The sequence below is a fragment of the Callorhinus ursinus genome, unplaced genomic scaffold (genome assembly GCF_003265705.2).
Source record: "Callorhinus ursinus isolate GAN/ISIS: 27379988/994484 unplaced genomic scaffold, GSC_fseal_2.0 scaffold10, whole genome shotgun sequence".
Classification (NCBI taxonomy): Eukaryota; Metazoa; Chordata; class Mammalia; order Carnivora; family Otariidae; genus Callorhinus; species Callorhinus ursinus.
The window spans coordinates 20,460,782-20,476,898 of record NW_027397072.1 but is presented as its reverse complement, the minus strand read 5'-3'; the positions used below and the strand labels follow the sequence as shown (position 1 = coordinate 20,476,898).

Below are 16,117 nucleotides of genomic sequence, written 5' to 3'. Positions count from 1 at the left end.
TTCGCGCAGATGGGCCCATAGGGACTGAAAATTTCAGAAAAAAACACCCCCCCCAGACTATGGTTTACTTCGAATTTTTAGGGCGACGGGGCCTGGACCCACAATTCCAAATACTCCCGGCCCAAGGATCTGCCCCAAACCGCCAATACATTTCTACCACTCGGCTGCAAACGTTACAAAATGCCGCTGTCCTGGCGCCCCTGCACCCAAGCCGCGCTCTCGGCGTAAAACCAGCCACCCGTCAGCGCCGACTTCCTGCCGAGGGACTTAGCCCGGGGCGTTGGCGCGACTCCTGGGAGCAGGTAATCAAGACCGCGTCTCCAGAGCCCGGTGATGACGTCACGCCGCCCCTTTGTAGCATCGCGAGACTCTCTTCTCCCACCCCCCAGTTCCCAGAGCTCCTAACTGCCTGCGCCCGCTGCTAGGCAGCGGCGGGGATGGCGAGCCGCAGAGCCGGGGCGGTGACGATAGCAGCGATTCTGCTATTGGACGAGGAGGCCTGAGGGACGGGCCAGCCTGGTGAACAAGGAGACAGCGAGGCGGGTGGCCCCGAGAGAGCGAGGGCAATGGAAGCCAACATGCCGAAGCGGAAGGAGCCTGGCAAGTCCCTGCGCATCAAAGTCATCTCCATGGGCAACGCTGAAGTGGGAAAAGTGAGTACCGTGCTGGGAGGGGCGGGAACCTCAGCGCGGCGGGGCGACGTGCCGATTGGCTGGGAGGGCGGCCACTCAACAGCCCGGGGCCCAGCCTCCTCCCCGCCCCTGAGCAGGCCCGGGTCTCCTCCTAGGGGATGCGCCTCCGTGCGGAAAACTCTCCTGACCTTTTTGACCTTTGGGTTGCCCCCCCCCACTGACGTCAGTCTCCATAAGAAGGTGTCTCTTGTGACCGCTAACCCTTGAATGTATCCCCAAAAGAGTAGGGAGGCCTAAGTCCTTATGTCAGATCGTCTAACTACCCTACCTGCCTTCTAGGTGACCTGTCCAGGACTTGGAGGTGGAGAATAAAAGTTTAGTTACCCCAGCTGTTCTTGGGAGCCTAAGGGAGCTTCCTGGGGTGCATGTGAGGATTGGAGTTTGTAAATGTTGCTCCCGCAGACATGGAGCCCAGAATCTATTTTTAGAGCATAACTGATGGTGACATTTTTCACAAGGAAAGTGCAGTGGATGTCAAGGAACCTGCATTATTTTGTTTTGTGTATTGCTTTTATTTTTATTTCCGGTGGTGTCATCATATTCATTCTCTCAAAGCCTTAGTTCCACCACCTTCTCTCTGCTGGGTCTAATGGGTACGAGCCATAAGCTCCTCCATAGTGTGGGGGAGGAGGGTGCAAGAGGGACCAGAGAGGCCTTCCCCCAAGTGGATTCTAAACTGTCTCCTCTTCACCCAAATTGTCTCCCCTTCTGGGTAAGTGGAAGCTGTTGGTTAACCTCTTTATATATATGAAATTGGGATATACTTTTCGTTTTTGATACTATATCAAGTTTTGCTAGTTAAGTTACCACGACTTCATATAATAAACTGGAGAGCTGTTCATCTTTTTCTTTGCCTTAAAATAATTTTAGTAACTGAAATTATATGTTACTTAAGGCTTAAATAAAGCTTATTCATGAAGCCATCTGATCCTGATACTTTTTTGGAGGATAAATCCTTTCATTGTTTTTCTAATTTCTTCTTATATGACTAATCGACTGGGTTTTCTACTTCTTTTTGAGTCAATTTTGGTTAATTTATATTTTGCTAGGAAGTCCTTCACTTCCTTTACGTTTTCAAATGTGCTTCTGTAGAATTGGATGTGATATTCTCTAGCCATTCTTTTAATCTCTTCTAGCACGTGATTATGTCTCCCTTTCAGTACTAATCTTGTAATTTTTTGTTTTCTCTATTTTTCTTAAATGGAGTTTTTAGGCACTTTTCTTTTTTATTAATTTTCATTTTCCAAACTTTCTCTTGGTTTATTTTGTGACCTTTTTCTAATGTCTTAGGTACTATGTTCCTTTAGTCTTTTTTTTTTTAAAGATTTTATTTATTTATGTATTTGAGAGAGAGAGAATGAGAGACAGAGAGCACAAGAGGGAAGAGAGTCAGAGGGAGACAGAGACAGGATTAGAACTTGGGTCTTCAGCCTACTGCAGTTCTCTCTCCATCATTGTGTGCTGTGAAAATCAATGCCGAGTGGATCTATATGCCAAAAGAGCCATTAATGGAAGTGTTTAGGCTAGTGCCCTGCACATAGTTGATGCTCAGTAAATGTTTCTCAGTGCATTTCCTTTCCATTTAGCACTATGCTGTACTATTTATGTATCTGTGTGTATGTATGTAAGTATTAACATAGCAGTCACTGAAAGTCAACATTTGTTGAACATCAACTATGTGCCAGGCATTAAAAAGAAAAGAATAAAGGCTCTGAAAGGTTTAATAGTAAGCTGGCTAAGTAAGCATGCATCACTTTTGTAATTTTTCTATGCTTAATGGTGCAACATTAAAAATAGACCAAAATGCCCAGTGTCACATTTTTTAAAACATTGTTCTATATTTTTAGCCAATGCAATTAGACAAGAGAAAAAAACAAAATATGAAATACTGGAAAGGAGAAGGTAAAATTATTGTTATTTGCTAATGATATGTTTATTTATCTGGAAACCCAAAGAGAATTAACTGAAAAGCTTTTAGAAACAATAAGAAAATTCAGTAAGGCAAAATTAATATACAAAAATTAACAGCTTTAGTATATCAAATGGTATGTTTTAATATATAATTGAGAAATGATGTTAATTTACAATAACAGCCAAAATAAAATGCCTAGATTTAAACTTAAGAAGAAATAGGTAGGACCTATATGAAGAAAAATTTAAAGCTCTACAAAGTGACATAAAATTACTTAAGCACATAGAAAGATATACTTTCCCCTGAATTAGGATCACTTAACATTTTAGAGATGTCAGTTCTTTAAAATAATCTACAAGTGTAATTCAATACTAGTTAAAATACCAATAGGGGTTTTTTCCTTTCAAAACATAATAAAAGGTACTAAAGTCCTTATGAAAAATTAAATGTGAGAATAACCAAGACAACAGTGAACAAAAGAAAACACTACCAGATAATAAAACATATTTTAAAATTACCAAGCTTTTCCTATTGATGCTGGAAAGAACATAGAGAGACATCAGTGGAACAGACTGGAGTCCAGAAATAAATCCAAACACATAAGGAAATTCAGTTTACAACACATGTAGTAAAGTGGTGGGAAAGTAGGGACCATTTAATAAGTACTGCTGGAACAACTATTGACTATTTGGGAGTGAGGTGGATTCCTCTTGCATTGCTTTCTCAAAAATGAAATTTAGGTGGGTCAAAGATTTAAATGTAACTTAAAAAAAAAATTTTTGCTGGGGCACCTGGGTGGCTCAGTTGGTTTAGCATCTGACTCTTGATTTTGGCTCAGGTCATGGTCTCAGGGTCATGAGATCGAGCCCATGTCAGGCTCCATGCTGGGCGTGGAGCCTGCTTAAGATTCTGTCTGTCCCTCTCCCTCTGCCCCTTCCCCTCCCCTCCTGTGCTCGCTCTCTTAAAAAAAAAAAAAAAAAAGCCTTAGTTATAAAAGTGGCACATACTCATTTTAAAGAATTTGGAAAATATAGAAAGATAAACAATTTTAAGTTAAAAATTGAGGCATGCCCTGGTAAATAATCTTTGGATCAAAGGGCAAATCAGAACAAATGACAAAATAACTAGAAAGCAATGGAAGGGAGAGAATCTGTACTGAAACCTTCAGGACAAAATTAAAGCTATAGTCAAAGGAAAACACATTATCCTATTCATTTCTAAAAAAGAGAGAGAAAAACTAAAGGAACTTAATGGTTTTACAACTTGGTGAATATACTAAAAACCACTGAATTATATACCTTTAAAGTGTGAATTTTGTGATATGGTATATCTCATTTTAAAAAGACTAAAGGAAGGCTGGGTGACTCGGTTGGTTGAGCGACTGCCTTCGGCTCAGGTCATGATCCTGGAGTCCCTGGATCGAGTCCCGCATCGGGCTCGCTGCTCAGCGGGGAGTTGGCTTCTCCCTCTGACCCTCTTCCCTCTCGTGCTCTCTGTCTCCCATTCTCTCTCTCTCAAATACATAAATAAATAAAATCTTTAAAAAAAAAGACTAAAGGAACATAGTACCTAAGACATTAGAAAAAGGTCACAAAATAAACCAAGAGAAAGTTTGGAAAATGAAAATTAATAAAAAAGAAAAGTGCCTAAAAACTCCATTTAAGAAAAATAGAGAAAACAAAAAATTACAAGATTAGTACTGAAAGGGAGACATAATCACGTGCTAGAAGAGATTAAAAGAATGGCTAGAGAATATCACATCCAATTCTACAGAAGCACATTTGAAAATGTAAAGGAAGTGAAGGACTTCCTAGCAAAATATAAATTAACCAAAATTGACTCAAAAAGAAGTAGAAAACCCAGTCGATTAGTCATATAAGAAGAAATTAGAAAAACAATGAAAGGATTTATCCTCCAAAAAAGTATCAGGATCAGATGGCTTCATGAATAAGCTTTATTTAAGCCTTAAGTAACATATAATTTCAGTTTTACTAAAATTATCTTAAGGCAAAGAAAAAGATGAACAGCTCTCCAGTTTATTATATGAAGTCGTGGTAACTTAACTAGCAAAACTTGATATAGTATCAAAAACGAAAAGTATATCCCAATTTCCCATATATAAAGAGATGCATAATTTCTTAAATATCAATAAATAGAGCTCAGCAATATATCAAAAAAAATTCACTAGTAGCAAGTAGTGCTATATTTATCCCTGGAATGCAAACATGGTTCAATATTAAGAAGTTAGTCAACATAATTTGTTACATCAGCTGACTACTGGAGAAAATTTTTTCAGTACTGGAAAAAACATTTGATATAAGCAAGTAGTCAATCCTAATAAAAACTTTAAGCAAAATCAGAATAAAATGAAACTACTTAAATATGATAAACAATATTTATTATTAACCAACAGCAAACATCATACCAAATGGTACAGTGCTAAGTTCATTTCCATTAAAATTAGGTACGAAAAGGATACTTGCTATTTTCCTTTATTATTTGGCATTATTTTAGAGGATCTAGAAATCCAGGAAGAAGAAGGGAATTTCCAAGGGCTTAATCTTCTCTATGGGAAAATCCTGAAAGTTCTCTGTGGTCTTTGTGTATATCTAATTCAGCTTTCTGCCTTGGCAGTCAACCTACCCCAAAGACCCAGTCCAGTTCTCAGTGCCTTCTAGCATCCGAATTTTCCTAACGTGGGGCGCCTGGGTGGCTCAGTCGTTAAGCGTCTGCCTTTGGCTCAGGTCATGACCTCAGGGTCCTGGGATCAAGCCCCGCATTGGGCTCCCTGCTCAGTGGGAAGCCTGCTTCTCCCTCTTCCACTCCCCCTGCTTGTGCTCCTTCTCTCGCTGTATCTCTGTCAAATAAATAAATAACATCTTTAAAACAAAACAAAAAACTGTATTTCTACCAGCAGTATAGTATGCCAGTACCCTTTTTCCCAATAGCCCTGCCAACACAGGTGTTGTTATTCTTTTAATGACTCCTAGTCTGGTTAGTGAGAAGTATTACTTTAATTTGCATTTCATGGACTACAGGTGAAGTTGAGCACATTTTCATATGCTTGTTGGCTATTTGGATTTGCTCTTCTGTATATTTATGTTCCCTACTCATTTTTCTATTGAATGATGTGTCTTTCTTACCAATTTTTCTGGTTCAGGGACATCAGAGATAATAACTTTTTGCCAGTCATACGAGTAATAAATATTTGGGTATGTCATTTGTCTTTTAATATTTTTATAAATATTTTGCCATACAATTGCTTTTGTTATTATTTCTGTATACTCTGTTATGCCTGTCCTTTCTTTTTTTTTTAAGATTTATTTATTTATTTGAGAGAGAGAGAGAGAGAGAGAATGAGAGGGAGGAGAGTCAGATGGAGAAGCAGACTCCTTGCTGAGCAGGGAGCACGATGCAGGGCTCGATCCCGGGACTCCGGGATCATGACCCGAGCCGAAGGCAGATGCTTAGCCGACTAAGCCACCCAGGCACCCTAGTCCTTTCTTTTATGGTTTTTGAGTTTCCTTTCTTGGTTGAAAAGGTTTCCCTAAGGTTGTACATATGTTGCACATTTCTTCTGCACTTGATCTTAGCCAAAGGACCGAGAAGTGATGGTGCACATTTTCTTCTGAAATTTTTGTTGTTTTATTTTTAAATTTTGAAATCACAAATTCATCTGAATTTATTTTTGTATTTAGAAAAGGGCCCAGCTTGTGTGAGTAGCATTTTACTAAAGAAATCATTTTTTTCCCCTTAACTTTAAATATCACCTTGGTCACTTTTAAAATTTCTTTTAATGAGATCTATTTCTGGGCTCTCTGTTCTATTCTACTGACCTATTTGTTCTTATGCCAATATTAATACTGTCTTGATTGCTTTCAGACTGTATTTTAAATTATTATTATTTTTACTTTTTTTATTGTTATGTGAATCACCATATATTACATCATTAGTTTTTGGTGCAGTGTTCCATGATTCATTGTTTGTTCATAACACCCAGTGCTCCATGCAGAACGTGCCCTCCTCAATACCCACCACCAGGACAACCCATCCCCCTCCCCCCCTCCCCTCTAGAACCCTCAGTTTGTTTTTCAGAGTCCATCATCTCTCATGGTTCGTCTCCCCCTCTGATATACTCCCCTTTTCTTCCTCTCCTGTTATCTTCTTCTTTTTCTTTTTTCTTAAAATATGTTGCGTTATTTGTTTCAGAAGTACAGATCTGTGATTCAACAGTCTTGCACAATTCACAGTACTCACCGTGGCACATACCCTCCCCAATGTCTATCACCCAGCCACCCCATCCGTCCCACCCCCAACCACTCCAGTAACACTCAGTTTGTTTCCTGAGATTAAGAATTCCTCATATCAGTGAGGTCATGTGATACATGTCTTTCTCTGATTGACTTATTTCACTCAGCATAACACCCTCCAGTTCCATCCACGTCGTTGCAAATGGCAAAATCTCATTCCTTTTGATGGCTGCATAATATTCCATTGTGTATATATACCACATCTTCTTTATCCATTCATCTGTCGATGGGCATCTTGGCTCTTTCCACAGTTTGGCTATTGTGGACATTGCTGCTATAAACATTGGGGTACACGTACCCCTTCGGGTCCCTACATTTGTATCTTTGGGGTAAATACCCAGTAGTGCAATTGCTGGATCGAACGGTAGCTCTATTTTCAACTGTTTGAGGAACCTCCATGTTTTCCAGAGTGGTTGCACCAGCTTGCATTCCCACCAACAGTGTAGAAGGGTTCCCCTTTCTCCACATCCCCGCCAACATCTGTTGTTCCCTGACTTGTTAATTTTAGCCATTCTGACGGGTGTGAGGTGGTATCTCATTGAGGTTTTGATTTGGATTTCCCTGATGCCGAGCGATGTTGAGCACTTTTTCATGTGCCTGTTGGCCATTTGGATGTCTTCTTTGGAGAAATGTCTGTTCATGTCTTCTGCCCATTTCTTGATTGGATTATTTGTTCTTTGGGTGTTGAGTTGGATAAGTTCTTTATAGATTTTGGATACTAGCCCTTTATCTGATATGTCATTTGCAAATATTTTCTCCCATTCTGTCAGTTGTCTTTTGGTTTTGTGGACTGTTTCTTTTGCTGTGCAAAAGCTTTTTATCTTGATGAAATCCCAATAGTTCATTTTTGCCCTTGCTTCCCTTGCCTTTGGCCATGTTTCTAGGAAGAAGTTGCTGTGGCTGAGGTCAAAGAGGTTGCTACCTGTGTTCTCCTTTAGGATTTGGATGGACTCCTGTCTCACGTTTAGGTCTTTCAACCATTTGGAGTCTATTTTTGTGTGTGGTGGAAGGAAATGGTCCAGTTTCATTCTTCTGCATGTGGCTGTCCAATTTTCCCAACACCATTTGTTGAAGAGACTGTCTTTATTCCATTGGACATTCTTTCCTGCTTTGTCAAAAATAAGTTGACCATAGAGTTGAGGGTCCATTTCTGGGCTCTCGATTCTGTTCCATTGATCTATGTGTCTGTTTTTGTGCCAGTGCCATACTGTCAGACCGTATTTTAATATCTATTAAGGTAGTTTCCCTCCTCTTTCTATTGTCCTGCCCCATTCCTCTTTTTCATATTTTGATTAGTTCTTCCCAGATAGTTGTTCTTTCATATGAATTTTAGGAAAATTCTATTTAAAAAAAAGAGGCCCATTTTAATACCCATCGTTCTGCGTGGAGCACTGGGTGTTATGCACAAACAATGAATCATGGAACACTACATCGAACACTAATGATGTATGGTGATTAACATAACATAAAAAAAAAGTAAAAAAAAAAAAAGGCCCAAACCTGTTAAGATCTTAACTGAAACTGCATTAAAAAAGAAAAGTACCTAAAAATCTACTTAAGAAAAATAGTGAAAACAAAACATTCTCTCTGTATTTATGTTATTTAACTTAGCTTATAAGATCCCAAGGACCAGGAGCCCTATTTGTGTTATAAAGAGTGGTTATTAATACAATTACTTAAATGTGTGTCTTGTTAAATACTTATAACTAGTGTTTAAATAGTGTACTGTAGTTAAAGAACTGCCAGGCCTCTTAATCTCATGAATAATTTAGAAAAAGGCTATATTCATTTTCCCAGGCTATTGTGAGAGAAAATATTTGTGAAGTGCATTCAAGGTATAAAATGCTTTTAAAAGTATAGCCTCTTAGCAGTAGTCACTCCAAAGAAATTTTTCCTTCAGTTCACAATAAGCTTATTAACTGCTTTTTAAATTAACTGTCCTATTTAATTTAGGTTAACGTTCATCAGGGAAGGATTTGAGCAAAATAAACTCCATTACTAGCACTCCCAAGTAAATTGTAAGTTTCATGAGTGCTAGGAGCTATTATTAATATATAAGTCATTTAAAATTGGTTTTCACTGGCACTGAGCAAATTTCATTGGCATGAGCAAAAAGATAGAAGTAAAATGCTGGTGTTTACTGTCCTCAAATAGTTTACTGTCTAGCTGAAGAGCTAAGATGAATATATACATGTGAAATGATAACTAACAATACAAAGCAATGTATGACTGCTGGCATGTGTGTGCGTGTGTGTCTGCGTGTATTATATATGTGTATATATTAGTATGTATGTAAAGTGTTAGAAGAGTTCAGATGCAGGCAAGATCTCTTACAACCTAAAGCTCAGAAGTTGAATTGCCTTAAAGGATAGGATTTGGAAAGAGGGGAGAAAGCTCATTACAAGGAGAGGGAAAAGTAATGACAAAAGTCAAGATGTCAGGTCTCTGGGAGTTTTGCAGAAATGGAGAGTTTATATTAGAAGGGTTCAGACAGGGAATACAGATTAGGGTCAGATTATGGAGAACATTGAATAAAGGACAAAGGAATTTGGATTTCAAACTTGGCACTGAGAAGCCACTGAAGATTTTTGAGTTAGGGAAGTGAAAAATGTCAGTGGTGTGCAGTATTGACTGAGGTTGGGAGGAAAGGAAGGCAGAAAGACCAATAAAGAATGTCCTACAGTTGTCTAGGAGTGGATGATGAGGATCTAAACCCAAAAGGTGTCAATGGGAATTGGAATGAAGAGAAAGAGGCAAGAAACCTTCAGAAGATTTAGAAAGGCTCAGAGTCAAACATGGCTTTAATATTCTGATCCTCTGTGGTTGGAAAAATGGTGGTATTATTAACAGAACCAGGATGTCAGCAGGATGAACTGTTTTTATGTATGGGATTAGGTCATTTTTGGACATGTTGAATTTGAGGTAACAGCAGGACACCCAAGTAGAAAGTAGTCTTAGTATTTGAAGATGTAGATCTGCTTTTGAGAAGGGAGGTCAAGGCTAAACATTTTGGTGGTATTATTGAAAGCATAAGAGTAAGTCTTCAAAAAAAAAAAAAGAGCTCAAGGATGGAGAACTAAACTGAAAACATGTTTGGTATTAGAGAAGAATATTTAAATAATTTTTCTTTAAAATTTTCACTTTTAGCATTTGTTTTGGTTATTTGAAAATGCTTTCTCTCTCATTGTGGTGAGTGAAGAAACCATAATGAAGAACTGTGCTTATTTTGTATGTTTCCAGAGTGTATTTACTAAAAGCATGTATTTTTTACCTTTTTAGAGTTGTATTATAAAACGATACTGTGAGAAAAGATTTGTGTCTAAATATCTTGCAACAATTGGAATTGACTATGGAGTCACAAAGTAAGTACATTGTTTCTTTGGGCTTATAAATTACATAGACCTTCGAACTCCTGCGTGGCTCAGATGGTTAAGCATCTGCCTTCGGCTCAGGTCATGATCCCGGGGTCCTGGGATCGAGCCCCACATCGGGCTCCTGGCTCGGTGGGGAGCCTGCTTCTCCCTCTCCCTCTGCCTCTCTCCCTGCTCATGCTCTCTCTCTCTGTATCTCTGTGTCTCAAATGAATAAATAAAATCTTAAAAAAAATAATAAAAAAAATAAAATGATGTATCTTGGGGCACCTGGGTGGCTCAGTCGTTAAGCATCTGCCTTCGGCTCAGGTCATGATCCCAGGGTCCCAGGATCGAACCCCGCATCGGGCTCCCTGCTCCTCGGGAAGCCTGCTTCTTCCTCTCCCACTCCCCCTGCTTGTGTTCTCTCTCTCGCTGTGTCTCTCTCTGTCAAATAAAGTCTTTAAAAAACAAAAAATATAAATAAAATGCATCTTAAAATAGAGATTCTGAGGACAAATCAGGGAAGATAGGAATAAGAGACCTTTACAGAAATGTAGTGATCATATAATTTGTTCATCACTGAGCACATTCTTTTTTGCCAGGCCTTGCCTTAGGTGTAGGGTCTACAACAATGAGCAAGTTAAAATAAAGCCTAACTGGCAGATGTACCTTTTTAGGAAACACGTTTCTGTATAAAAAGATCCTATTAGCAGATGTTTGTGTTTGTAGAGCATTTTGAGATAGTCTTTCTAAAAAGTCTAAATATTATGTGGAAAATTTTCTACCAGAGGATGTCCTTTATTGGTTTATGATCTTTACAGCCTTTTGGTATCTAGAGAATGATCTGGGAGAAGTAAAATTGGGCAGATGTGGGGATTTATCTGGAGATGAATCGAGGGTGGGTTGAGCTTGGGGAGATGGGGTTACATTAGCAGGAAATAATACTACCAAAGCATAGAATTGAGGTATACAGCACACTCCTGGGAAGGTGGAATTTCAGGGGCTCACTCTTCTGGCCCGAAGCTGCCCCTCTCCCTCCCTCTTGTTGCATTCCTTTACACACTACTCTCCATCCACACTGCACCGCTGTCCTCATACTTTCCTGTCTCAATGCCATTATTCATTCTGTCCACCTGAAATGTCCTTTCCCCTCATCTCTCCATCTGTCAGACTCTTTGAGGTGTAAAGTGGTCTTGTTCCCATAAGGCTTTGGAATACCTCCTTTATTAGTCAGGACTTTTTTTGGTTGCAAATGACAGAAATATTAAACTTCTCTGTGCTGTTTATGGTACTTTGAATAAATTGCCACATGTCATTATTATTTATATATGTTTAATGTCTCCTGCTAGATTGTAAGCTCCACGAAGAAGGGACTGGCTATTAGTATAGATCATCTCCAAGTGCCTGGTACAGTGCTTGTACATAGTAGATACTCAAAAACTATGTATTATTAGGTGAGATAGTTACATCTAAAGAGGAAGTCTACAAGATTAGAAAATGAGGGCAGCTTTCAAGAAGGTGGACTAAAGCGGCGGGGTATATCTATACTTCAGGACACGGAATTTCATCAGTGGTGTGGCAGGAGATCCTGTTTAAGGCAGTTCTGTTTTAAATCCATATAAGTAGCTAATTTATTCAACTGAGAAACGAGAATCACCATATTATGCCATAGAACTGCGGTAGTTTAGTCAACAGACTATTTTATTTCTGGCTGAAATTTTTTTTGGAGAAAGATGGTTGTCCCATGGTGAATCAGGAGGGTATAACTGAACCCAACTCAAACCAGCTCAAGCAAAAAATAGTAATAATGAAAAATAAAGGACATTAATTCATAATCCAAGTACAAGGATGCTGGGCCTTAGAGATGGCTGGAACCAGGGACAGAATATAACCAGATCATTTACTACATCTCTCTCCACCTTTTAGCTTCCTCTACATGGCTTCCAGCAGATCTCAGACTCACACTGTGAATTCTACTTCCAGAGAGGGACCAAAGCTAGTATTCCAAGTTTAAAAATCCCAGGGAAGGTTTGATTGTCCACGTAGAGACAGGTGTCTTTCCCCAGCTCAGCTGGCTCTGGCCAGCAGAGTGGGATCACCAAGAACATACAGCAGAACCCATCTGAACCACAACCATAAGAGGAAAGGGAGGGGTTCTATGAGGTAGTCAAAATAATGGATACCCGTTCCATCCTCCCTGTTTCCAACATGGTGAAGCTCAAACTTCAGCATGCTGAAGAATTACTTACAGAGTTTGTAAAAATGCAGATTCCTGGGACCCACCCACTGAGATTCTGATTGGGCAGGTCTGAGGTGGCGCACAGGGACCTGCATTTTTAACAGCCTCATAATAATGATGCAGGTGGTCTTCAGGTCAGAACCTAGGAAAGCACGACCTCGAGGTAATGAATTATCATTTTTCTTAAGGTAATTTCCTCTGTCTGGCATCTGAATTAAATTAACCTCTTTGAGTTTCAGTGTGTGAATACATTTTTGTTCGTTCTTGACTTCATAGCCTTTAGTTACATCCTCTCTCAGCTGCTAACTCTTTAAGGCAAAATTTTCTAATATAAATTATTATACAGATCTTCTCCAAATGCTCTCAGACTCTGTTGTTATTTTGTTTTGCTCTTCTCACATCCTCTTTTATAAGATGGATCCTGATTTCACAGATGTTAAAATGAAAACAAATATGCGTTTTGGAATTGATGAAATCTGGTAGAGAATTCAGGAATAAAGAAATGATTAGTGGTTAGCTTAGTTTAAATCTACAAGTAATATAAAACAACTATAGGAATTATGGTTTCAGAATAGAAAGTGGATGTTATAAATGCAGACAAGGGAATAATAACAATAAACAAACCAGGAGGTGGTAAAGGGACAATGAGAGCAAGTACTGATGTCCTTGTATTCCATAAGAGGGGGTTATGTCAATGCTGTGTAGATTGAAACATGTCACTTAAAACAATGATTCTAACCTGTTAATTTATTGCAAATAATTCCTATTCTTAACTTAGAGGGGTCTTTTAGGAAATATTTCTTGTGATGAGGAAACATATTTAAAGTTGAAAAATTCCAGCTCACTTCAGTTTCTTTTTCTTTTGTTAAATTCAATAACAAGTAAATTTTATACTTTTTATTTTAAAATAGCATAATCCCATTTTTGTAAAAATGCTTATGCTTATCAGTCATATCTGTGCATTGAAGAAGACTGCAGTATTGTTCATCTATAGTGACGAAGGTTTTTTCTGGGTGATAGGATTTGAGATAAATTTTAAACTTTCATCTTTGTATTTTTCTTTAGCGTTTGAAATACTTAACAATATTTCATTAATTTATTTACCAATAGTGATTTTTCTTGAAAAAATAAGAAGGACAAGATGCAAATACGCTTTGATGTTGACAGTATTTAATTCTAATATGAATGGTTGTTATTTTTCCTTTTTGTTCTTTTCTCTGTTTAAAAAGTTTTGAAAACAAGTTGACTGTTGCTCTTGCTCCATGAAGATCACACACTTCAGTTATTGTTCTGCGTGGTAACCAAGCATAACCACTAGTAATTAAGATGTCTTATTAAGTGAAATAAAATATTTTGTTTTCCTTTATCTCGCTCCTGCTTGCCTCAAATCAGTTTCCTTAGTTCCATGGTAATAGCCACCATTTGTTAGTTAAGGGGCACCGACTGAAGTGTCTTGAGGTAAGCTGAAGGTAAATGAGGGTCTTATTGCAAGTGGGCTCAGTGTTCTTAAAATAAGGAGGCAGGATGATCTGCCAAGTTGCGAGCTTCTGTTGTATTGATGATCTGTTATCAAGAAGAGGCACTGACAAAGCCTCTTTTAAATTTCATTCATTTTAAAATTCATAAATGACATAAATGATATGAATGGGAATGCAGAAGCCATAACCTTCTTTGTAATTGTTTCCATTTGAACATTTCAGGGTGCAAGTCAGAGACAGAGAAATCAAAGTTAACATCTTTGATATGGCTGGCCATCCCTTCTTCTATGAGGTAAGAAAGCCTTTTTGAGAAAACCTGTATCCAGTATTGTCAGTGGATTAGGAAAAGATCCTGAGTTATCTGAAACAACCAGTTTGCAAATCATGTATAAAATTAGGTGAATTGAGCTGGTGGTTGTGGCTTCCTTTCTGAGCCTTAACTGAATGGAAACCTCTTGGTCTTTTGTTCCATCCCCTTAAATAGCGGTAGGAAATTTAATTGCTAATGTTCCAAACACTTAGATAAGACATTTTAACTTTCAAAGGCCTGTTTGGTTTATACTTTATACCTTCCCAATCAATGGCCATCACATACCAGTGTGCCAGTTTCTATTGAACAGTGGTAACACACAGTCCCTGTCCTCGTGGAACACAAATCTGTCAGAGAAGACAGATGTTAAACAAATGACAGAATGCTTGGGAGCATTGAATATCTAGCCTAGCTTATCTGGGAGGACAGGAAGTCTCGTTGAAGGAAGCAACATTTAAGCATTGATGGATTTGATGGATAAGAAGAATTACGTAGGTTGGTGGGAATCCAGGGATGATGTGATACACAGGATAGTTTTGAGTGGTACAGACTATAATAGTTTGGAGAATGAATGTCTCTAATGATGGGGTCGCACTGCCTCACAAGTTCATTCGCTTTACCATTAAAAACTCTAGATTAACAACTCCCTTTTGAAGGCTGCCTTCCTTTGACTTTCACTACTGATCTTGGCCTTGTTTTTGGAACAACATAGACTGAGTCTGTGCTTTTACAACAGAACCTTTCTAATATTTGTTAATCCGCTCCTTTTCAGGTAAAATATCTTCTAGTCCTGCCCCAGCTAGGCTTCTCAAGATCCTTTGTGGATAATCTCTAGTTAGCTGATAGGGAGCTGAGAACTGAACACAACATTCCAGATACTGTCTAGTGAAAAACACTGAGTGTTCCTTTACTTTCTATCATTAGACACTGGACAACTTATCAATGCAAGCTGAAATTACAATAGCTTTTTTTCCCAGCAGCTCAAAAAGATAGAAGTGTAATTAATAGAAGCTCCTTGAGTTCACCACTTCTGAAGTAACTTTTCTCTGAAGAGCTTTGATTTTTCCTTTTTTGTCAAATATTTACTTGTCTGTAGCTCAAACCTTCCTTTTTGACAAGACCAAAGCCCTCTTCTCCCTAAGCCCCAAACGGACCAGAGTATACTTTTGCTCAGCACACACCTGGTGAAGCACCGATAGCCATTCTCATGATCCCTGGCTTTCCTCCATCCTTGAGGCCTGTCCTCCATTGAAGCTACTACTGGCATCCGTCCTCTTGCCAGGTTTATCCAAAGGGCCTACTGAGAAAGGACAGTCTGCTTAGCATGTGAGACGGCACTCTCAGAGGACAGTGTCAAAGAGAGGACCTTGAAGGAATGCCGGGCCTGTATCTTAACAACAGTCTTGCTTCCACTGATGCACACGTCCTTCTGGGGCTTGCTGGTATGAGTTAGATGGTCTATAGAAAATTCTTGAGGCCCGAGTGATACTAAACTAACAGCTTTCTCTGACCTACAAGCTAGAAAGTTTGCCATTTCTGCTCTAAGAAATAATCCCAATTCCCTTAACATCCTATTTAATTAAACGTTGGATGCTGCAAGACTTCCAGGACTAACACCAGAGAGCTGTTTTGGGAGCCGAGAATAAGACAGCTGTGGGGGACCATTGAGGCTTCTCCTTTTTCATTTTACAGGTGAGAAAACTAAAGCCGGAGGCGCTAAAACCACTTACTCAAGATTACAGAGGTAGCTAGTTGCTGAGCCCGAATCAGTGGAAAGAAATCCACGGAGCTTGCCTAAATCTCTATTTACACGCAAATCTCAC

General features: G+C 38.9%; 1 protein-coding gene across 4 annotated transcripts in view; it reads left to right on the top strand.

Annotated features, from left to right (window-relative positions):
- The first annotated feature begins 390 nt into the window (after positions 1–390).
- Positions 391–16,117, top strand: part of DNAJC27 (DnaJ heat shock protein family (Hsp40) member C27) — a 31,448-nt gene continuing 15,721 nt past the window's right edge. For all 4 annotated transcript variants that reach the window (XM_073897073.1, XM_025867845.2, XM_073897074.1 and 1 more), the window contains exons 1-3: positions 391–653; positions 10,194–10,276; positions 14,207–14,276. In XM_073897073.1, coding sequence (XP_073753174.1) covers positions 567–653; positions 10,194–10,276; positions 14,207–14,276 — 240 coding nt within the window. In that variant the 5' untranslated portion in view covers positions 391–566. The remainder of the gene's footprint in view (positions 654–10,193; positions 10,277–14,206; positions 14,277–16,117) is intronic.